We start from the raw sequence: 23607 nt of genomic DNA on the forward strand, positions 1-23607 counted from the left end.
TCACTATATGTCTACTCCTTCCGTTCCCAAAATTTCGACCCTTTTGGCCTAATTTTAGTCCTAAAATGATCGACCCATTTGGATTAAAATACCCACCAATTTACAACAATATTTGTGCAAAATTAGCTTTCCTATAGAAAATTTTGTTTTTTCCATGTATTTTTAATACTTTATCTTTCTACTTTTTTACAAACCCCATGTAAATTTATCTTTCCAATATGTTTTTATTTCTTTTTATTTAAGTTTCTCAATAACCGCGAAATCAATCCAAAAGGTTGAAGTTTTGGGGACGGAGGGAGTATAATTCTATATCAATATTCAATACTAAAGCTTTAAATTTTGGTTATCTTTGAACCTTGGCTTGGACTCGCAGAGCACTAGAGCTAATTAATGGGTCTTAAATTGTTTCGAACATACATAAAACATAATTAAGTAAGATCTTATTTGATTTGTCTCAATTCGGAGTATTAATATTTAACGAGTAATTTTCTATCAATAACACATTATTAGAGTTATTAGCGATTTAAAATTTACGTTGACAAGCATGTATTTCAAAGGGAAATAAGAAGAATTTAAAAGATCGGAGGGAAGAGTAAAATGCATTTTTGGGGACTCACCTTCCATACTTTTCATCGTTTGGGGACTCACCTTTCACTTTTCATCGTTTGGGGACTGCCGGTCACCGGAATTCAAAAATCCGGTCACTTAATAAAAAATTCTCCTAAATTTGTTGATTACAACTGTCAAAGAGATAAAATTCTTAATATAAAATTAATCAATAGTCTTTGACTCTACAAAAAAAATACATTGCAGAAGAAAACCCCAAAATGTTAAGAGTCTGTAGAGTCCAAAATGCGTAATTGTAACTGGATAACCTCAAAATGTTAAACATTTCTGCAAAAAAAAAAAAAAAAAAAAAAAATTAAAAACGTATATGAGTAATGAGAATTATTTTTAATAGCAATAATATAGATTGATTAAAAAAAAAACCAAAAGCATATACGAAGTATTGTACAGAGCCAATGGGTTTACCTCAAGTTTGATTTATTTTGTAACTTCTCATATCATTGATTGAGATTATCGTTGTAAGGTCCAATACTTTTGTTAGCCATATCCTTGCATTAAGAGAACAAATTATCAATTAGCATATAGTCTATTTATTTTACTTGAACTTTATACTGAATTGACATGAGTGGAGCAAAAAAATAAGAAAATAATACCTGTAGTGCTTGAGTTGTTATGTAATTTCTGCCATTCAGAGTAATGAAGCTACGGTTTGATGATGAAATGCTAACTTGAGTTGATTGTGATTGTTGGGTATTGTTTTGTATTACTCTAGTTGACTGCAAAGTTTGCTCTCCACCATAATCAGTATAGTAAGCAGCTTGCCTCCTTGGTTCATTGATCTGGGAAGGAAGACATAAATACAAGAACCACCAACATATTGTACACATGCTTATAATTGAGTGGATTTTTGAGAAAACAAGCATATGAACTTACTGAGATTTAACACACACACACACACAAAAAAAAAAAAAAAAAAATCGATTCAACATACTGCTCGGGATGTTCCAGAGACTTCCAAATGGCAGCAATTACATGTTTACATGGTATCCCATTTAGTTGCCATGTATTGCAACTGCAAGTTCTATCTCTTAGATCAACCACATATTTCGTTTGAGTTATCCCATCTCTCACACCAAACTTAAACCTTCCATATCAGTGCCATTTTCATCATAATCAATTGCATCATCTATTGTAGGCATGACATGACTCTTAAAAGCATCCTCATCATCATGTTGTAACAACTCTGTAAAGCTCATTTTGCTTCCCACATATAACTCTTCATCAAAAATATAGTCAGCAACATAATGTGGTTCGAGAATATCAGTTACTTCATGTTCACAATAAATATGAATCATACCGTACTCAACCAAAAGAGACTGATGAAAGGATCAAAGGTAGCTTCATCATATCCAAGTTACCTAATACCATCAACCGTAGATTTTCTAGGATCCAAATAATGCAACTTGCTTAGATTAGTGTACCCCAAATTTGATATTAACATCTTAAGATGTGATGCATTCAAATCCTCAGCCACATCATTAAATATATTTGTAAACCCACCCTCGTATTCCACAACACCATGAACTAGCTTTCAACATCCACCATGATGAACAACAATGCAAGGTTTTGGTTCCATATTAATCAATACCTATTATTTACATAAGATAAATAGAGTATATAGTTATGAATTAATTAAAACTTATAGATTATCAATATTGACATACGGAACAATTTGAGACCAAATAAGCCCCTTTTAAAATAAAATTACTTTGTCAAGTATTTCAAAAAAAAAAAACCTAAATAAAAAAATTCATAGCCCAAACATTTTTATTATACAAATTGCATATCCAAAAGCCTATAAACTCACCTCTTCTTACTCTGTTTTGTTTTCAATTTTCTTTATCTAATACCATATTCAAGCAAACTACAAAACCCTATCCCAAAAAAAATGGGGGATAAGCATATTAACTATCTACAATCTATCATAATATCACACATAATCACTAGTACATTGAACAATTTTGCCAAAAAAATTTCAAACATCTGAACAAATACCCTAAACCCTTATCAATTGCATACACAACCAAAGATAAGATAAGTCATCTAATTCCAAAAAAAATATACCATTTAGATACAATATATACCTGTACCGAAGAGTAATGGATGATTTTTGAAGAGTATTGGAGAAGCTTTTTCGTCTACTATGGAAGCGTTGCTCTTTTGAGAAAATACAGGACTAGAAGTTGCAAGTTGCTTGACTTTTAATTAGCAGTGTTTTATTTTATTAGGAGAGGAGTATGTGTCATTATTTTTATTTAGCTGTAACAAAAAAAGAAAATAAAAAATAAAAATACTTCACCAGAAAATTTTTAATTCCTACCGGCAATGTCTAAGCGATGAAAAGTGAAAGGTGAGTCCCCAAACGATGAAAAGTAGTCCCCAAAACTAAAATGATGGATTACTTTTGACAAGGTGTCATTAAAGATGGGCATTCAGTTTGTTCTAATAGTATATTTCCTCGTCACTTCATAACATTACTTCTAATTATCAACGTTTACAGGTAACCGAAGAATAATGGAGTAATGGATAATTTAATTAAATAAGTTGTTGGAAATTTGGAATGCGATTCAATATAGATCTAGCTAACATATAAATATATAATTAGTGAACTACGTCAAATTTGCTTATCTTTTTTTTTTTTTTTTTTTTTTTTTTTTCTTCCTTGCATAGTTGCATTCATATTTCATTATACATCTTATACATAAGTGATTAAATAAACTTTTTAATTTATGTTTTGTGACGGTTGAATTCTAGCTGCCTCTAATTGAGAAACATACATACCAAAATCGATTTGAAGTTAGGAAAAATATTAATTTTAAACTTGCTCTATGGCCCGTACATTGTACAACCCACATGCTATTTATCGAAAAATAATGTGTTTTCTATTTTTCATATGCGTGCTCTAACAATAGTGAGATAATGTGCTTTATTTATCATATGCTATTCTTGTTCAACAAATAAAAATCAAGTTTTGTTGTTTTGTTTTTCTAGTTTGGTTTGCACCTCATTCGATGGAATAAAAAATAAAATAAAATAAAATAAATAATAATAATAATAATAATAATAATAATAATAATAATAATAATAAATCAAGTTTTGTTGTTGGGAAGTGAGAGGAAGGACGTATTGATTGTTTTCGTAAAATAAATAAAGTTAGAAGAAATATGAAATATATATTATTGAACACCTATAATGAATTATTGGTTTTAAGATTTGTGTTTTTAATACGAAGTATAAATGTTTGGAAATGATAAACATAAATATGCAAAAGGCTAATCCTTAGCTTTATGCCTTTATCACTCCATAAAAAAATATTTCTTGCCTTAACCTCGAATTATAAGTTCATGACCGATTGTTTAACAATTACGGAGTAACATATAGATTATTACTTAAGTGAACTGTCCAAGTTTCCAGATTCATGCTAATAACATGACGTAGAGAGATTAGTTTCTCGGTTCGACGAAGAAGTGCAACGTCATAAAGCTTGATTTTCAGTATTTAAGAGTAAAGATTTCTACTAGTTAGGCTCCCAGAGTTAGATTGTTTAATAAAATATATCTTCGGAAATGGAAACGGGCCAATGAGTCCAACACATGGCTACGCCGTGATTTTTAAGCCATCCGAGTTCGTTTAAACATTTTCCGGATTTTAATTTTGTTTTACTTTCATATTAGGGTTTTGTTTAGACTACTTAAACGTTTTAGCCGTCTTTAATATTTAGTTTTTGACATTATAATAATATTACCAAGAGTTTTACTCTTTTCTGATGGATTCCGGAGTATTTTTACAGAGTTATTGCTTGTAAATCTGTCTGTTCGCAAAGAATTAGCGCTTGCTTTTCTTTCTACCTTCGACTGTGTCATAACATCTAAAATTCCCAACATATAGCATTGTAGAGTTTTATAATCTGTCTCACCAACAACCAGCACTATCATTCAAGGGACATAGCACATGAAAATATTAAAATTAATTAAGGAGTATTCATAATAAGCTTCAATCTCACCTGATTATTTTTAATCAAATGGCATATTTTACGGCAAAAGTCGTGCCTTTGCAGGTCAGAGACACAGAGCTTTGAGAATGATACTTCGTGTATACTCTGATACTCATTATTTCATTAATATATAAAGGATTCAAGACTAAGGAAACACCTACTAACTTAATTAGTGCTGTCAAATTTCAAACCGAAACCGTTTAACTGCCCGAAACCGACCGACCCAAATGAGAACCGAACCGATTAAAAACCGATTTTTTTGAAACCGAAAACCGACCCGAACCGTATTTTAGTAAACCCGAAACCGAATCGACCCGAATAATGTTAAACCGTATAAGAACCGAACCCGTTAACAAACCGAACCAAATATAAACCGAACTGAAAGAAAACCGAACCGAAAAAGAACCGAACTGTATCTAACCCGAAACCGATTCCAACCCGAAACCGTTTAAACTGGCAAAAAAACCGTTTACACCGAACCGTTAGCAAACTGCTACCCGTTTGCACCGAACCATTTAAAAACCGAACTGAATGTAAACCGAACTGGTTATAAACCGAACCGTTTATGAACCTAACCGCTTCTAAATCGAACCGTTTACAAACTTTTTTATATAATTAAATGGATTTTTTTTTTGACGGGAATATAGTTAAATGGATTAAATATTAGAATATTTTTTTTAAAATAGCAAGGCAAATCATTCATTAAGGTCTTAAGGTTAATCAGTGTTCACAAACAAGAGCAAAACAAGCCTCAGGTAGGGTGTAGGGGTGTTCAAATCCGGGTACCCGCTTTTTCGAGTAGTTCAAAAGTCGGCCCATGTCCCGACCCGAGAAAATCAGGTACATGGGGTACCCGATTTTATTAAATCCATTCTACTGAGATTATAATTAATTAAAACAAAATTATAAAAATAATACTAACAGGCAGACCAGCAACAATTACAAAGCCATATAATCCAAAAATCCAAAAAAATGAAGGATCTTGTAATATTTTATCATAGGAAAACCACATTAACAATTAATAATGAACATCTTCCTTAAAACTCATAGCTAAACTGGACCCATCTCAAACCATGAAAACATCTAAATTAACACTACAACTTGCAGTCATCGTCATGTGCTTGTTTGCGGCGAGATCTTGTACTCGCGCAGTCACCGGCTTGCCGTTGCGGTAGGATATCCGTCGGACGTCATTTGACTATGTGAGAAAGGGAATGAGGGATGATTGTGGTCGACGGCAAAACTATAATGATTTTGGGGGTTTCAAAACTAGAAGAAATCAAGAAATTCGCTTGTCTGTCAAAGAATACACAAGAAATGAAGTAGAATTAGAGATAGGAGAGAGAGAGAGAGGAACAGCAAGAGAGGGAGAGAGAGAGAGAGAGAGAGAGGAACGGCGGAGAGAGAGAGAGAGGGGAAGATTGATAAGTGATAACCCTAATTCCTAATTGGGTTTCAAAAGGGTTTCATGTAAATCTAACCATTGATTTTTTAATCTATGGTTGAGAGTGGTGATCCGTGTGTGTTGTGGGAGAAAGAATCTAACCATTGATTTTTTAATCTATGGTTGAGAGTGGGGATCCGTGTGTGTTTGTGTGTTGTACATTCATCTACAAAAATATTATTCCCTCAATTCTTTAGTATTTTTTTTGCCCCATTTGATCGGGATCAGTGCCCAAGACACGTATTAAAACATCTACTGGTATATCTTTATTTTCATACACGTAAAAATTATAAAAACGTTATATTAATAAAATGTATAAATAGATAAATTTATAAAGATCACTAATGAGTCTATAACTTTGTACTAATACATACGAATAACGATGATACGAATATTTAACTATGAGATGGTTAGATGCCATGTGTTAATAATGTGTACATATGATCGGTTGAACTAATCAATATTACCTTGTTAATTAGTCATTAGTGTTTTCTTTCATTATACAAATCAAAGCACTTTGTAATATCTTCATAATTTCATGAAAATATATAATGATAAATGAGTCATAATTATCAGTCTTGTTGACTAATCAAGTATCGAATTACCAAATTGCAAATTTTCATTTCACAAGAAGTCAAGAACTCATCAAATCATGATTATGATACTATGCGTAGTATATAAATGATTAAATAAGAAGCATATAATAACCTAATTGTAAAACAATAATACATTAATACACTAACTCTTATAATCTACTTCGTAATAAACTAGTAAAATCAGTATGACTAAACTTGAAACAGAACATAGTATGTATTTATAAAATCAATGAGAATTTGTTTATAATATGATGCCTAAATAAGAAATGATTCGCGACTTGCCGACTTTATATAAAACTTGTGAACGCAAAAGGTTAGCAAGTACTATCAAATTTCAAACCAAAACCAATTAACTACCCGAATCCAAACAACTCGATAAACAATTTATTTTTTGAAACCGAAAACCGACCCGAACCGTAATTTAGTAAACTTGAAATGGAACCGATAAGAATAACGTTAAAGTGGTTAAACCATCAAAGAACCGAACCAGTTATAAACTGAACCGAAAAAAAACCGAACCAATTAAAAACTGAACCGAAAAAGATTCGAACCAGTTATAAACTGAACCAAAAAAGAACCGAACTGTTTCTGACCCGAAACCGTTTCCAACCCGAAACTGTTTGAACCTGGATAAAAACCGTTTACACTGCACCGTTAACAAACCGCAACCCGCCTGCACCGAACCGTTTACTACCCGGACTGTTTACAACCCGAACCGAATTAAAACCGCTTAAGAATAAACCGAAACCGAATCGAACTGATAACTATTTAAACCGAACCAAAACCGACCCGTGAGACAATTAAACCGATTCCAAACCGACCCGATTAACTACCGAACCGAAACCGAACTGTCAAACCGTTTTGACAGTGCTAAACTTAATGGTTAAAGTGTGCCGTGAGAGTCCAATTTAAGCTTTACACTTGTGGTTTACTACTTGGCGATAGTAGTTTAGAAGGTATGTCGGTAAAAATGACGAGGTTGGGGACTTGGGTTAAGCCGAGTTACAAGTATCCTAGCTTAACAATTAGAGTTTCCCTTAAGATCCCAACAAAGTACTTGTAGTATATATAGAACAAATCAATGGAATCATATAGTCATGAATCACTTTACAATTTTACATACACTATAACAGATTATAAACTTGTTGGAATCTAATTAAAATTTCAACGTGTTCAGACTTGTGCGTGCATGACATCAATGAAATCGTAAAACACATTAGCATAACCATATAGTATATAAAATTATTTTCTAGAAAGAGGAACAACTTAGTACTTGCTCTCTTCAACTTAATTTCTGTTCAGTTTAGTTCATTTCATTTCAGTTCGGTTCGGTTCAATTTCTAATTTCCCTCTCGCATAAACTATTCAGTTCAGCTTGGTTTAGTTTAGTTCAGTTAAGCTAAGTTCATTTCAACTCAATTCAGTCAATCAGAACAGGCCCTTACCATGAATAAACTAACCTAAAACGAAGGAAATGATATTAAAGAAGCTAACAAACATAAAATAAAATCAAGCGTTTATCACACGATTAGATGCATAATTTTGCCATTAAAAGGTTTTTTTTTTTTTTTTTTTTTTTTTTTTTTTATAAATTGTACAAGGTCAATAAACATACTTCATTTCTCGATAATAATAAAGATTATATGCACAAGACTACTCCTTTTGATATGTTTCGAGTTGCATTCGTCATTAACCAAATTTGAAACTATTAAAGTACAAGTATTAGAATTTTAAGTCTTTAATGAAGTAAAACAAAAGTTGACTTTTTTTCATTACACTAGTGCCACCTAAGCCTAAGTAGACTTTCTATGTTATAGAATGATCTTCAAATCTTGAATGAGCCAAGTGCCAAACGACAAACTCCAAATGTCAAATATTTAACCCGCCATATATAATCTCCATTTATATCATCATAATTAGGCATTTCAAGGTTCAAGTATTTGACTCGTTACCCAAATTCAAACATCTATTTTTTGCATTTCTTTTTTCTCCCGTTTTCCCTACTCTTCGTTACAATACCAATTTACACCATATCTAAATCATCAAAATCACATAATTTTTTCATAATAATCTTTTATCTTTAATTGGGGGTTGTTTCGATGTTCGATCCAGATTTTTTAATGCAACGATCAGATTTAAAGATCCAAAATTTTCCATTTTGATTGATTAAATTGATAAATTGGGTTTATTTTTTAAAATAATTCTTCTGGATTTTCTGTGTTAATTGAATTATGCGCGGGGAGGCATCCTCGGAGCAAGAACAGGACGACTCCGACGGTGATTTTGTTGAGAAAGATCCAACTAAACGTTACGGTAGGGTAAGTATAAATTTCTTAAATCGAATTTCAAACATTTTGCTATTTTGATTAATTATATGCCTATCTTATAACTTTTGAAAATTAATCATAATTTTGATCATTTTTGTTTGAATTTAGTGTGTATGTAATACCTATGTTTGTTAAATAATTTGATTTTGGATGTTTGTTGTAATGGGTTTTTGCCAATTTTGTTTATTCACCTGTATTTTGCAGTATAAGGAAATTCTTGGAAGAGGGGCTTCTAAGAAAGTGTATCCTTTTTAGTTATCAATTCTTAATTTACACTGTTTTCATTTTGTTATTATGCTAATTAGTTTATAATTGATGATATAAAACTAGGCTAATCCTTAATTTAAGAAAAAACTAGATATAGAGGATTTGATGAAATAGAAGGTTTAGAAGTAGCTTGGAATCAAGTTAAGATTTCGGAACTATTGCGAAATTCTGAGGATTTGGAACGACTTTATTCCGAGGTTCATCTCCTTAAGACCTTGAAGCATAAGAACATTATAAAGTTCTATAATTCTTGGGTTGACACAAAGAATGAGCATATCAACTTCATTACTGAGATTTTCACATCAGGCACCCTTCGCCAGTATGTTTCTAATCGCGTCTACTTGTTATTTAGATAATTTTGTTCGTCTTATTGAGACATTTGATTCAATTCCATGGTAGATATCGACAGAAGCATAGGCATGTTGACTTGAGGGCATTGAAGAAATGGTCTAGACAAATTTTGGAAGGGCTTCAGTACCTTCATAGTCATGATCCTCCTATTATACATAGGGATCTTAAGTGTGATAACATATTTGTGAATGGCAATAGTGGAGAACTAAAAATTGGTGATCTTGGATTGGCCGCAATTCTTCACCATGCCAATGGAGCACATAGTGTCATAGGTGAGGATAAATTTTCTTTATTGGAATTTTAAATTTAAGTCCACCCTTTTTTTTATCATTACTTGAATGTTGGTAGAGCTCTTGTGGTAATTGTTGTTCTTACCTCAGGTACTCCGGAATTTATGGCACCAGAGCTTTATGAAGAGGATTACAACGAACTTGTTGATATCTATGCCTTTGGCATGTGTTTGCTAGAATTAGTGACTTTTGAGTACCCTTATACTGAATGTGCCAATGCTGCTCAAATATACAAGAAAGTGACATCGGTAAGGCATTGAAAAGCTTCCTTAATTTCCCAATTCTTTGGTTGTTTGTCTTGTTTATGCATCTCTTTTGTTTCAGTCCTTGCATTATCCTTATCTTAGTATGGTTTAGAAATTACCTGTGATCATTGGTGAATGTTGATATTGTCCCTAGTTTTACTTGTGAGAGTTGACGATGACACTTTATGGGACAGGAACCTTTCTCTTAAGTGTAAAATGCTTATTGTATCATCTGTTGCATGATGGTGGCATGGTGTATTAAAGCTACCTACTAATTGTAGTCAATTAAATATCAGTTAAGGAAACAATTCCTGATGGTTAATACGATGTAGCTATTCGCTGGAATTATTTGCAGCATGTTTGGTAAAAAGTAGTTAATGGTTATGGTAATGTACCTCTATGTTTTTCTTTATGAATATCCGCAACCACTCAATAGCAATTCAGATATTTAGTAGTGAAGTATTTTGAAGATCAATTGCCCGTTTGTTGTGTTAGGAATTAAATTTCCATGCTTCATTAGAGCTTAGTTGACAATATGACTTTTGTACTTTTAAGGCATTCATATCCCTGTTTTGTTTAATTCACTTGATCAAGTTCCAATATAATGTAATGTCCTTAAGTGTTTTCACTATGATAACTCATTTTTATGTTTATATTTGGACAAAAAAATTATTTTGGCTACTTCCTTTACAATCATCAGATTCAACGTAGGCTAGTGCGTTGATTCCAATCTATCTAAAATATAGAGTTATTAGAGTATGTGTACAGCTGCATCATTGAAAATACTATCATGAGGAAATTTAAATTGTATAAAAGAATAATAGAACATCACCTTTCATTGGCAAATATTAGTACGTTTTGTCACACAATGCTCTTCATTTGCATTCTTTAATTGAAGTAAATTGTGAATGAAGTTAAATTTGGACCTTTTAGTGGGTTTTATGCCCTGAAAATAATACAGAGTACAACTTATTTATCTATTTTTACATCATGCACCACATTTCTGTGGATACATATAGATAGTCTTCATGGTATTTTTTTTTTCTTACATTTGCTAGGGAATTAAGCCTGCGTCTTTGGCAAAAGTGACAGATCCTGATGTCAAAGAATTTATTGAGAGATGTATAGCTGATGTGAGCAAGAGATTATCCGCCAAAGACCTCCTAAATGACCCTTTTTTGTCAGACGTGAGTCCTGAGACCACTGCACATTCATCACATGTTAATATTCCGCATTTAGATTCAGGTTCAGGTATGTTATTTGATAAGTAAGAACATTATAAAACCTTTACTCGCTTTTCATTTATTCAAATTAGATTTTGAAATTATTACAGAGTCTACTAAGAGTATTCACAGCAAGTCTGATATTGATAAAGGAATTTTGTTGGACAATCCTAATCCCGGGCTAAGCAGAGACCTTACACTACAAGGAGAAAGAAAAGATGTCAACACAATATTTATAAAATTGCGGATAGCTGATTCCACAGGTATTTTTTTTCCTTTCACTACATTCATCTATTGTGCCAAGCATATATTATAGATTATTAAAGTGCTTTGGAATGGTACAGATAAATGCCGCAATATTCATTTTCCATTTGACATTGAAGCCGACACGTCAATTGCGGTTGCTAGTGAAATGGTTCATGAACTGGACCTGACAGATCAAGATATTACAACCATTGCTGACATGATTGACTCTGAAGTTCGGGATCTAATCCCAAATTGGTCACCTAAGGATTCATCTGCCGGTGATTCATTTGATAGCCCTAAAACTGACCCTAAGGAGGATTCATCTCCACATAACGTCTGTGAAAATAAGGGTGATACTTCTCCATTGTCAAATGCATCACCGTTTTCTACAAGTAATGTTTTTCCAGACCAACTACCTTCTGGTCGTAAGTTTTGGTCAGATTCTCCAAAAGAGACTCCAAAAATTGGTGATGAGATGCCACCAATTGGGAATACTAGTTGGCAAGAATTTGAGAGCGATAAGGTTGGTCATGAGCATGGAGAACCAATTGAGAATGTTGATGAGCCATACACTGGATCGGTGTCAAATAAGCTTTCAAAGCACGAACATGAATGTGGCGGGTTACCACCAAAAAGTCCTACAGTTTTTCATTTAGGAAGTGAGGGTGACGATGTGTTTCATAAATTAAGTAGTCAAGAAGAGGATTCTTATAACAAGAAGGATGATATTACGGTTTCACTTACCCAAAATGAAGAAGGTAGCCACAAGGATGTTAGTAGTGTGGAAAACTACGTTGGCAAGTCCTACAATGAATCAGATTTGAAGGCTATTGCTGATACACTTGATCAGTTGCTTATTCAGCAGCAAAAAGAACTAGATGATTTGAAGTCGAAGCATAAGTTGGATATCTCTCATGTCTTAAAAGATCTTCCACCTCAAATGCATGTAAAAGTGTTTAACATGTGCAGCACGAAGATAGTATCTTATATGCCCAATGTTGGTGGGTATAATGGCCATGATGATCTTATTCAAGTGCCAGTAAAAAGAATATTTACACGTTCGTTAAGTACCCTTGATCTTTCTATTACAAGAACAAACATTAAGCAGGAATCAACATCTGGAATTGCTGTTATTTTAAAGAATGATTTAGAAAAACCGTGAATTTGGGAATAGCCGGTTTAATACATTGATCAAATGGTATTCAACAATCGGGAATTGTGATTGCTTTTGATACCTTAGATTTGTAGATGTTAGTTTCTGTAGATGATATTATCATTTATGTTTTCTTATTCAAATATGCCTGTGTTCTTTAATGATATATATATGTACAAGTTACTTGTAAGGAACAATTTTGTCATGATTTTGTCTCAAATGAGGATAGTTTGGTTTCTATATTAAACTATATAATAGTATATGTAATTGGTGTGCATTTCTCAATTTATGTTCGAAATACAAGTATTTGTTGTGATGTTTGAGGATGCATGAATTTATTTATTTAATTATTTTTAAAGTTGAATGCATAAACTAATCATTTGTTGCTAATAATTACAAAAATAGGATTAGTTAAAAGTATGTTAGAAAATCATATTTATAGAAGAAGAGGTGATTTGGGTGGAAACGCGGCATAAAAGGGGACTAGATTTTGCTTCTTCCTCCACCATAAATAAGTTGTATAATACTTCAAGTCACTATCAAGCTATCAGCCCATAACTTGTCTTATTATCCTTTCTTTTTTCATCTTATTAAGCCTTCTTTTGAAGTTGTTGCTTGTTTTCACTTGTTTTCCAACAGTACTCCCAACCTCTTTTTAAATATTAAAATACAATGATTTGATAAGCACACTTGTTAATATCTCTAATTATTAATTATAATTTATAAAAATACAATAAACAAAATAATATAGAGAAATTATTCATTGAGATCAATCTAAAATATCTTATAGATTAACATTTGTTTATTTTTTATATGTTTGTTCAAGAAAGTTCAAGTTCAATTTAAATAAGATAAGTCCAAATTAGGAGAAATTGAAACAAATAAACATTAAAAGTGTTAAACACTATCTAAGTTTAATTAAATATTAAAATAAGCTCTAATAGTAATTTAAACTAATGTATTTCATGTTTTTTCATATGACCTGATGTCTTATTCTCTTTAAGAAACTTTAACATTTCGTTAAAAAAAAAAAAACTTTTACATTAACCACTTATATTAATTCAAGTAATCTAGTTTTATCGAATATTTACATCAATTTATAAGATGAAGAGAACACGGTCTAAAGTATAATCAAAGTTACCGAAACTATACAAACACAACCCGGGAGTTAACAATCTTAACTAGGGTAGAGTTGGAAAGGCCCATATCCACAACACTCACAAAGAGATAGAATCACACACAACAAACAATTGAGAGGCCCTCCTTTCTTTTCATCTCTACCCCCAAAATCTCCTCTTTTCCTCTTCAAGATAACACAAACCCCAACTTCACTACTTCACTCTGCTTCATTCTTCTTCTTCCACATTTTCTCTCTCCTCTATCCTCTAACCTCTCTAATTTCAATGGCGTTATCAGCTACTTCCCCTGCTAGAGCCGCCATTGCTTTAGCTTACCAACCTCCCCACAATCAACAATCTCTTTCTCATCTCCCAAATCTCTCTTTCCACCCTAAATCCCAAACCCCTTCTAAACTCATCCTTTCATCTTCATTCACCCCTTCTTTCACCACCTCTTCCTCAACCACCACCACCACATCTACAACCGCCGCACCCTCCGCCGCACGCCGCCGCTCCTTCACCGTCCGCGCGGCAAGGGGGAAATTCGAAAGGAACAAACCCCATGTCAATATCGGCACTATTGGTCATGTCGACCATGGTAAGACCACTCTTACTGCCGCCCTTACTATGGCGCTTGCGTCTATGGGTAACTCTGCCCCAAAGAAATACGATGAAATTGATGCTGCCCCTGAAGAGCGTGCTCGTGGGATTACAATTAACACGGCCACCGTTGAGTACGAAACAGAAAACCGGCATTACGCTCATGTCGATTGCCCCGGACACGCTGATTATGTCAAGAACATGATTACTGGTGCTGCTCAGATGGATGGTGCTATCCTTGTTGTGTCAGGTGCCGATGGTCCTATGCCGCAGACTAAGGAGCATATCTTGTTGGCGAAGCAGGTGGGTGTGCCGAATATGGTTGTGTTCTTGAATAAGCAAGATCAAGTTGATGATGAAGAGCTGCTACAATTGGTGGAGCTTGAGGTGAGAGAATTATTGTCTAATTATGATTTTCCTGGTGATGAAATTCCTATTATTTCTGGGTCTGCTTTGTTAGCTTTAGAGGAATTGGTGAAGAACCCTAGTCTTAAGAGGGGGGATAATACATGGGTAGATAAAATTTACCAACTTATGGATGCTGTTGATGAGTACATTCCTATTCCAACTAGACAGACTGATTTACCTTTCTTGATGGCTATTGAGGATGTGTTTTCGATCACCGGTCGTGGGACTGTGGCGACCGGGAGGGTTGAGAGAGGGACTGTTAAGGTTGGAGAGACTGTGGATATTGTGGGAATGGTGGATACTAGGAATACTACTGTTACTGGGGTTGAGATGTTTCAGAAGATTTTGGATGAGGCTATGGCTGGTGATAATGTTGGGTTGTTGTTGAGAGGTATTCAGAAGATTGATATTCAGAGGGGTATGGTGCTAGCTAAGCCAGGGACTATTACCCCTCACACTAAGTTTTCGGCTATTGTGTATGTGTTGAAGAAGGAAGAAGGCGGTAGGCATTCGCCTTTCTTTGTCAATTACAGGCCTCAGTTCTACATGAGGACTACTGATGTCACAGGGAAGGTGTCAAAGATTATGAATGACAAGGATGAGGAGTCGAAGATGGTTATGCCTGGTGACCGAGTTAAGATGGAGGTCGAGCTTATTCACCCTGTTGCTTGTGAGGAGGGTATGAGGTTCGCTATTAGGGAAGGTGGAAAGACTGTTGGTGCTGGTGTTATCCAGACTATCATTGAGTAGTTTGGTAATGGTAGTAGTAGTGTGTGTCTTTGTATGTTTTTTCTTGAGGGGAAGAGGTAGGAGGGGTTCCCTCATTTGGTTAGGCGCTTCAGGAATGTAATGAGATTGGGCCTAAGCTGTATAATTTCCGTCTTTTTACATGTTTTTTTGGGGAGTAGGGTTGAACATTTGAGATATTCTCATAATTGTGCAATTTAATTTACACCTTTTACAGAATAACCTTGCTGATTTCAGTCTTCTCTAGTGTTTATTCAATTTTCCAATATGAATTTGTGCTTGTAATTGTTGCATTATGTCAAGTTGCATACTTGGAATGTATTTTTATTTATTTTATTATCTGCAATCGATCTTATGCTGGTGATTGTATGTTGCGCAATTGTATTCTATTTTACTACAAAGATTGTTAGTCATATTCATGTCTCAAGTTATCAAAAGAGTCGCTAAGTTTCACTTATAGGAGTCTCATGCTTGGCAAAGGGGTAAATGTTTTTGCTTCATCAATATACTTTCTTCCTGACAGCTTGCATTTGAACAATAACTGTGTGTGAATGTGCGTTACTGAGCAGTAGCTGAAAAAGGTTATATGTGTGTGAAAGTAGTTAGAATTTGCATCAATGATAAATGCCTTGGTTTAGCATTGTCATGACTCATGAGGCTTCGAGTGTGATTACAATTCTTGCAATGACGGACCTTGGTGTTTTTCATCACGTAGAATTGAACGTTGTTGCAACCAACTTGCAAAATCATACTTGGGTATGTTGGGACCTATGAGTATTGTGAAATTCACCCTTTTTTTTTTTACTTACAAAACCAGACAGTGCCAGAACGTAACAAAGCTCAAAGCTGCACCATTTTTGACCAAGTTTAGTTGTGAATGTTAATTCTTGTTGCACTTGCAAAAATAAAAATTATCTGAAATTAGCTCTATAGCTGCACACATATAGTATCTATATATTCCCCTTTTGAGGAGGGTTCCAATGTCTGCCCTTTATATAGAAGTAAAAACAGTTTAGAATTCTGTTTTGTGTATTGCTTGTTTGACAGATGCATCATTTTAGTATAATTAGCAGGTTTTGACTTTTGAGTTCTCAAGTACGAAGGCATGACATATTGACATGGTTGTTGATGTCATTTATAAACATGATAGATCATTATTTTTTTTAGTAAAGCTGATTCTCTTTCGCTTTTGTTGTCAAAAAGTGATTGCCCAAAGCCATTGCTAACTGTCCACTGCTCTGTTTTAACATATTTCCTGCTATGTTAAGGAGCTTAATGAGCGCTTTGCAGCATCATATAAACCTTCATTATTGCCTTGTTGGTGTTGATGAATGCTTGTTTTACACTGCATATCTTGTTCTGTTGTGCTGTTAGCTATCCTTCAGCTACCGAGTGACTTTTCTGGATGTAAGAAACATAAAGGTTCTGCTAGCAATTTAGCAAGGATCGGCTAGATTTGTAGGTTTGATAATCCTAACTTGGCAAATTGCATACATCGCTTTCCTTTGTCATTACAGTATTGCTGAAATGTTTACAGTGGACCACTATGTTTCACCATTCCTTGTTTCAGTTTGCGTGCTCATAAGCATCCCTGCGAAGCCTCAATAGATATCTTGGCCTTTCTTCCCATTTGCAACCACTCACACTGGACAAGATCTGTATTCTAAAAAATTTCAGATCCTCCGTGGTTCCGCGCCCTCCAACCTAGTAAAGCCTCATACCCAGCATTGTAAGTTTTCAACCCATAGTCCCATACAATCCCCTAGTTCTTCCCTTCTTCCTGTAGATTTGTCTGCATCCATAATTGTCTGGTAAAAAAAAAAAATGTTTCAGGATGATGTGATTTTTTTATTTTTTAACCATATTTGAGATTTTGAAAATTGCATAGACGATTTTTATTTCCTCAACGAAGCCTTTGAATGATAGCATCATATTAGGGTGTCTTGGTATTGTACTTATAACACTTAATAAAGTTAATCAGACAGCCATTTATAAAACAGCTAATGGATCCTCTTCTCTGGTGTGTGTTTGCGTTGCCTTTGTTCAAGTCTTCACACCATTAACATCTACAGCTCTGAAACACGAAAAACAGGCTAAGCCTGAACATTAATGCAGAGATTAACTTAATTACATTAACAAGTACGGTAGAGAGTTATCCATCTGATTTAATTTATTTTGGCAATGAAATCGAAAGGAGCAAAGCTATCTTAGCTCGACTTGAAAGCTCATGAGCAAGCTTGATATTTTTTTTTTTTTTTTTTGGTTATATCAATATCATTTTTTATATAATAATTTGTAACCTAAAATTATCTATTGGCAACTGGTCTTGGGATTATTGTCGTATTTGGGATCCTAATTTGAGGGATCATCAATTAAAAATAGGGAAATTCCCATTGGTACACCCGTGGTTTTGACTTTTCCCATTGATACACTCTAAAATTTTTGCCTTCCCATTGGTACACCCATGGTTTGGTCTTTTTCCCAACCGTGACTGACACCGTTAAAAAGTATTTCATTAAGTTAAAATAATTAAGGAAAAAACTATAATACCCCTTTTAAACATCTAATGTCTCGATTTACGTGTCGAAAATTGTTCAGTTAAAGTTTTAGGAGTCCTAGTCGTTAAGGATCCAAATTAACCTCGAAATTAGCAAAAAAAAACGCAAATGTCTCATATGCGTGTCAAAAATGTCTCGATTTGCGTGCCATTATTTTTTTGTGATAATAATTGTTCGGTTAAGGTTTTAGGAATCATTTTGACCCTTTACGGGTCTAAATCGAACTCGAAATTGTCAAAAAACTAACAAAAATATCTCATTTTACACGTCATGATATTTCTGTTTTGTTTTGTCATGACTCGCAAAACGAGACATTTTCGTTAATGTTTTGACAATTTCGAGTTCGATTTAGTCCCTTAAAGAATCAAAATGACCCCTAAAACATTAATTGAACAATTACTATCACAAAAAAATAATAGCACGCAAACCGAGACTTTTTTGACACGCACATGGGACATTTGCGTTATTTTTTTTTTGCTAATTTCGAGGTTTGGATCCTTAAAGACTAACATGACTTCCAAATCTTTAACCGAACAATTTTCGACACGCAAATCGAGACATTAGATATTTAAAAGGGGTATTATAGTCTTTTCCTTAATTATTTTAACTTAATGAAATACTTTTTAACGGTGTTAGTCACGGTTGGGAAAAAGACTAAACCATGGGTGTACCGATGGGAAGGCAAAAATTTTGGAGTGTATCAATGGAAAAAGTCAAAACCACGGGTGTACCAATGGGAATTTCCCAAAATATTATAATAAAAACAGGTAAATTTGAGACTAGATCAAATATGTATTAATTGAGCCTTGACTCGAGCCAAACTAATGTCTTAAGGGTTTTGATGTCAAACTAAGCTTAATTTCTCAGGGTCGACGAGCTTTGAGTTCAAACCCAGCCCAAGCTCACTAGTTTCAAGATTGAGCCAAGCCTAGAGAGGCTTGATCTTGACTCGGCTGGTTAACACGCCTTCGACCCCACAAGTGCTAGTGAGGGGATTCATTCTCAGAATTTGAAACTCATGTTAGTAGGGAACCTTTTATAGTAACAAAGTTACAATGTCACCTAACCGTGACACAAGTTGATAGAGGTTAAAAAATCAATAAATGTTGACTATGGGTCTACGGGTATATAATTGAGATTTGAGAGTGGTGATTAACAACTTTTTTTTTTTTTTTTTTTTCTAGAGAATAAATATCTTATTTTCACTTATTTCTTAAGATAAGTTCAGTTACTTACTTTAATATATGAACGTAATCCTATCTCTATGGAAAGTATCAATGTGTAATAAACTTTTAAGGATAAAATCTTCAATAATATGAATTAGTTATAGGATTGATAATAATGGAACAAAATCATAGGAATAATATAAATCAAATTCTTAACATGGTTTCATGTTTTTTCTTTTCCTACCTTTTCACTTTGTTTCAATTTTCTCAAGCACATCCTAGTTTATACTCCGTAGCTATTTATGTCATGTGTTTATAAATCATTTTGGAACTAATGTTTTGTTGTTGTTGTAGAAGTGACCCTTTTTTTTTTTTTTTTTTTTTGCTTTTTACATTTTTATTTTCTTTCTGTCTTACTGAAAGAGAGTATGATTTGTCACATGATATATTATGAAAATCACGTGATATATTATGAAACAATCCCGTAAACGTTTTTAGTTAAGCTATGCTGATGTCAACTATCTTAATCACAACAATCATGTTGGATGATACTCATGATCTCCATTTGATAATAGATAACCAACCAATTCAACCAATGTGCTATATATAACCTACACATTTCACATAGCAAATGCTAGCCCTTTCCAAAGCCTTCCAACCCCTAAAAGAACAACCAAACACCAATAATATGTCTGCCAAATCCTTAATTGTAGTTCATTTTGCTATTCTTTGCATCTTCTCCTTCCAAGCTTTGATGTTCATCAAAGCAGATGACGGACAAATAGCGCAAGTATGCTCCAAAACAATAGACCCAAAAGCTTGCACTGATTGTCTAAGATCAGGCTCAAGTAGCGAAAATGCAACTGATGTTGTTTTAATAGAAAACTCCATGTTATGTGCAACAAATGCTATGGACTTGTTATTCCAAGATACATTCAGGTATCAAGGTAATACTAGTGATTCGACGATTAAACAAACCCTTAATGATTGCTTGGATCAATTTGAGGATGCCAAAGGCAAGGTTAATCATATTTCTGATGTAGTGAAAGGCAAAGATTTTAGTCTTGCACGAAATCTTTGTAATGGGGTCGTAGATCAAATAGGTAGTTGCACTAAACTTTTTCAATCAAAGGGAATTTCAGTGCCAGTCATTGTGTTAAATGACATACGCACTGTCACTACCGATTGGTTTATTGTTGTTGATATTTTGGAGAATTTTATGCCTTGAAATTTTATGTATTTGAACAAATTAGATCAATAATTAAAATATTATGATTGTTATGTTGTTATACATTCTCAAATCTCAACTCTTTTTACTCAATTAATGTGTTCACATACGCTATATTTCTTCGGGCACTAATTCGAGTAATATAATATCCCATGTTACATTCATGACAATATTCATGTACCTTTCTTAATGTACACGATGAAATTATTCAACCTCTCTAGTTTACTATTCTCATACAGTAAGATTCAATATACAATAATTCATGGTACTTGTCGATTGACATACACAAAGTTGGCCACTTGGGCAAAGCGTGCAAGTACTCCACCTAAACAATTACGAGTAAATGAGTAATCCAATAAGTATACCTTTTCTTGAGAAAGTTTGTCTTTTAATTAGCAAGTGTAAGTTTGTAACTCATAGTTCATTTTCACCTAAAGCTTTTGGTAACATGCGATGGGGAGTGTTAAATTATATCTTACCAAATAACACATGTAAGTGTCTCACATTTTGAGAAAAGAAAAGAGAGTTAAACACTTTATAAGGCTAAAGGGCTACTCCTTCTATCGCCATATAGTTTTGGAGTGCAACCTCTTTTGGTCTTGTGAAGTGGCCGGACTCTCTCTCAATTTGCAGGAAATATAGTGATGTGTTAAAGTTATTAACCAATAAGTATGAAGCTTCAAATGATGCAATTAAAATAACGAAAAAAAAAATGAGTATTTTAGGGGTTACTTAGGGCATGTTCACTTCAGATTAATTTCATTTCAGTTCAGTTCAGCTCCTAATTTCCTTCTCTCATAAAATGTTTATTTCAGCTCTATTCAATTCAGTTCAGTTTAGTTCATTTTATTAAATGTGAACAGACCCTTAGTCACTATTACATGGACTATTACATGGATTACTTGTATCAAAGGAAAATATACATTGAACCGCAATAATGAAGGTTTACAATTAAAGATTATCTTGATTTGGAAAAAAGTTGATTGGGAAACGAGTATAAAAGGCTGTACATTGAACAATTGAAGAAAAAGGCCGAAATTTAAGCCTTTTGGTCTTTTGGATGTCTCATGGACGGTGAAAATTGTGGTCACTGGCCCATTCTAACTCTACGCGCACACCATTTGTAATTTTCCCGAAAATTATATTTAATCACTAATTTCTCTTTAATTTTTATGTAATTTTGAAAATATTTTTGATATTCTAATGATATGTTTGTATTATTGCAAATATTATGCAGAGTATAATTTTTCATTATTGAGAATCAATAACCACTTTGCAATAATCATCTAAAAAAAAAAAAATCCTTAATACGGAGTATATTGTTAATGATTTCTACATGTGATTATATCTTACCACATTTTGTACACATAATACATTAATACGTCATCAACATTAGAAATTCTAAAGTGTTATGTATCTTACTTGTACCATATTTGTTAATTATTGTAACAAATAAATTCTAAAATCTTACAAGTAATTATATCTTACGGTCTTACCATATCTTGTACAAGTTGGAACATAAAATATGGTAAATAATTTTCAATCCTTACACATTTTATGTCAAATTATGAAAATAGTATTCAAAATTACACATCACAAAATTTACAAGTAATTTTCAAGATAGTACATTACATAATACTTGTATTTATAATTAAGATGTGATTGTCTGTTCAATTAACAAAGAGTTAATTAACATAAATTAATTAATCTTACATAAAATCCGACATTAACTTATAATAATAAGGTGTCACCCCCTAATTTCCAACCTGACCATGTGCACCACATGATTCCCAAAATTCTCTCCAAATTCTCTACTCTTTCCATAATTCCATTAAATTTACACTACATAATCACCCTCAAATCTACTTAATTTCTTCTCCATAAATTTTCTCCTAATTTCTTTAATTTCCTCAAATCACTTTCTAACCCAAATGATCACAACAAGTACTAGTAGTAGTAGTTCATCAACTACTACACTTCTATTCTCCCTTTGCCTAGTAACATACTTCTTTTCCTCCTGCTCTATCGAGGCAGGATCACCCTCGGCTCTACGGACCGTCATACTCGCCCTCACCGGGCTCTCCCTAGTTTCGATATGCTTGATCGTGGTGGCTCGTACCACGATGGTTGCTTGGATCACTGTCCTTGTGTTATTAGCCTTCTCGGGAAAGCGTCGACGTGTTTTGGTACATGATGGGAGGAAGATCACTACTGATGTTGCAATGAACTTGATCAAAGTCATGTTTAAAGAACGCCAATTTGTTAATGTTATATGTGCTGCCGTCGTAAGTCTTTTGACCATGGCTCAAGTAACAAGCAGAGTCTAAATAATTTTATACAAGTTATTAACAGGAAAATATAAAGCAAGTTTGAGATTTTAGGATAACTATGCTCTTTATATGTAACTATGAGTTTTGTCATACAGAAAAAGATACATAATTTTTACTATGTATATTGATTGAATTTTGATCTAGAGAATCTTAACTCCTTGGTAAGACCGTACAGTTTATAATTCTACTCATCCTGATTTTTCGAGTCGTAGCTATACTAACGTTAAAAATAGAAACTTTTGATTTGTTGTACATAATTTGAAGCATCTCTATTTGAAAATTATTGCATATAATATAAAACGGAGGTACGATTGTCAAACTACGCATATTTAGAACTTGTATAGTAGCACCAAGATGAAGTCCAATGCAGGTGCGGATCAGGCCATTAAGGTTGTTCCTAGACAAATCTAAGTAGATTAGAATATTAGATAACCCTATGAGGCCTTGTCATAAACGCTTATGTTGGCTAAACGAAGATAACATTGCACTTTTGGAACTAAAAAAATGCTAAGTATGAGTGAGGGCCAAGGGACATCACTTAAGTGTGTGGGGCGGTGATGCTATTGCCAAAGTGTGAAGGCACACCACTACCTAGACATGAGGCACGTGTACAAGGGCAAGACATAAAACGATAGAGTACATTTCATCCTTTCAAAAACATCTATTTTTGACAATTGAGGATATGTCTT

At 33.6% G+C, this 23607-nt stretch overlaps 2 protein-coding genes and 1 long non-coding RNA gene across 3 annotated transcripts; 2 read left to right on the forward strand and 1 right to left on the reverse strand.

The window, feature by feature from the left end:
* Window positions 1-1045: 1045 nt before the first annotated feature.
* Window positions 1046-2932, reverse strand: LOC145568292 (uncharacterized). Its single transcript, XR_014095804.1, has 3 exons — window positions 2712-2932; window positions 1221-1406; window positions 1046-1115 (listed from the first exon to the last, which is right to left on the reverse strand). It is a non-coding gene; the product is annotated as an uncharacterized LOC145568292 (long non-coding RNA).
* Window positions 2933-8605: 5673 nt separating this feature from the next.
* LOC145568293 (putative serine/threonine-protein kinase WNK3) lies at window positions 8606-13004 on the forward strand. The gene is made up of 8 exons (XM_081627725.1): window positions 8606-8979; window positions 9193-9230; window positions 9347-9574; window positions 9655-9878; window positions 9987-10144; window positions 11200-11392; window positions 11475-11627; window positions 11709-13004. Exons 1-8 carry the CDS (start codon window positions 8893-8895, stop codon window positions 12770-12772), a joined length of 2145 nt encoding a protein of 714 aa, XP_081483851.1. The 5' UTR covers window positions 8606-8892; the 3' UTR covers window positions 12773-13004.
* Window positions 13005-14062: 1058 nt separating this feature from the next.
* Window positions 14063-15858, forward strand: LOC145567203 (elongation factor Tu, chloroplastic-like). The gene has a single exon (XM_081626448.1). The coding sequence runs from the start codon at window positions 14167-14169 to the stop codon at window positions 15637-15639; it is 1473 nt and encodes a 490-aa protein (XP_081482574.1). The 5' UTR covers window positions 14063-14166; the 3' UTR covers window positions 15640-15858.
* The last annotated feature ends 7749 nt before the right edge of the window (window positions 15859-23607 follow it).

This window comes from Chenopodium album, chromosome 11 (genome assembly GCF_948465745.1).
Source record: "Chenopodium album chromosome 11, dcCheAlbu1.1, whole genome shotgun sequence".
NCBI classification, from domain to species: Eukaryota; Viridiplantae; Streptophyta; class Magnoliopsida; order Caryophyllales; family Amaranthaceae; genus Chenopodium; species Chenopodium album.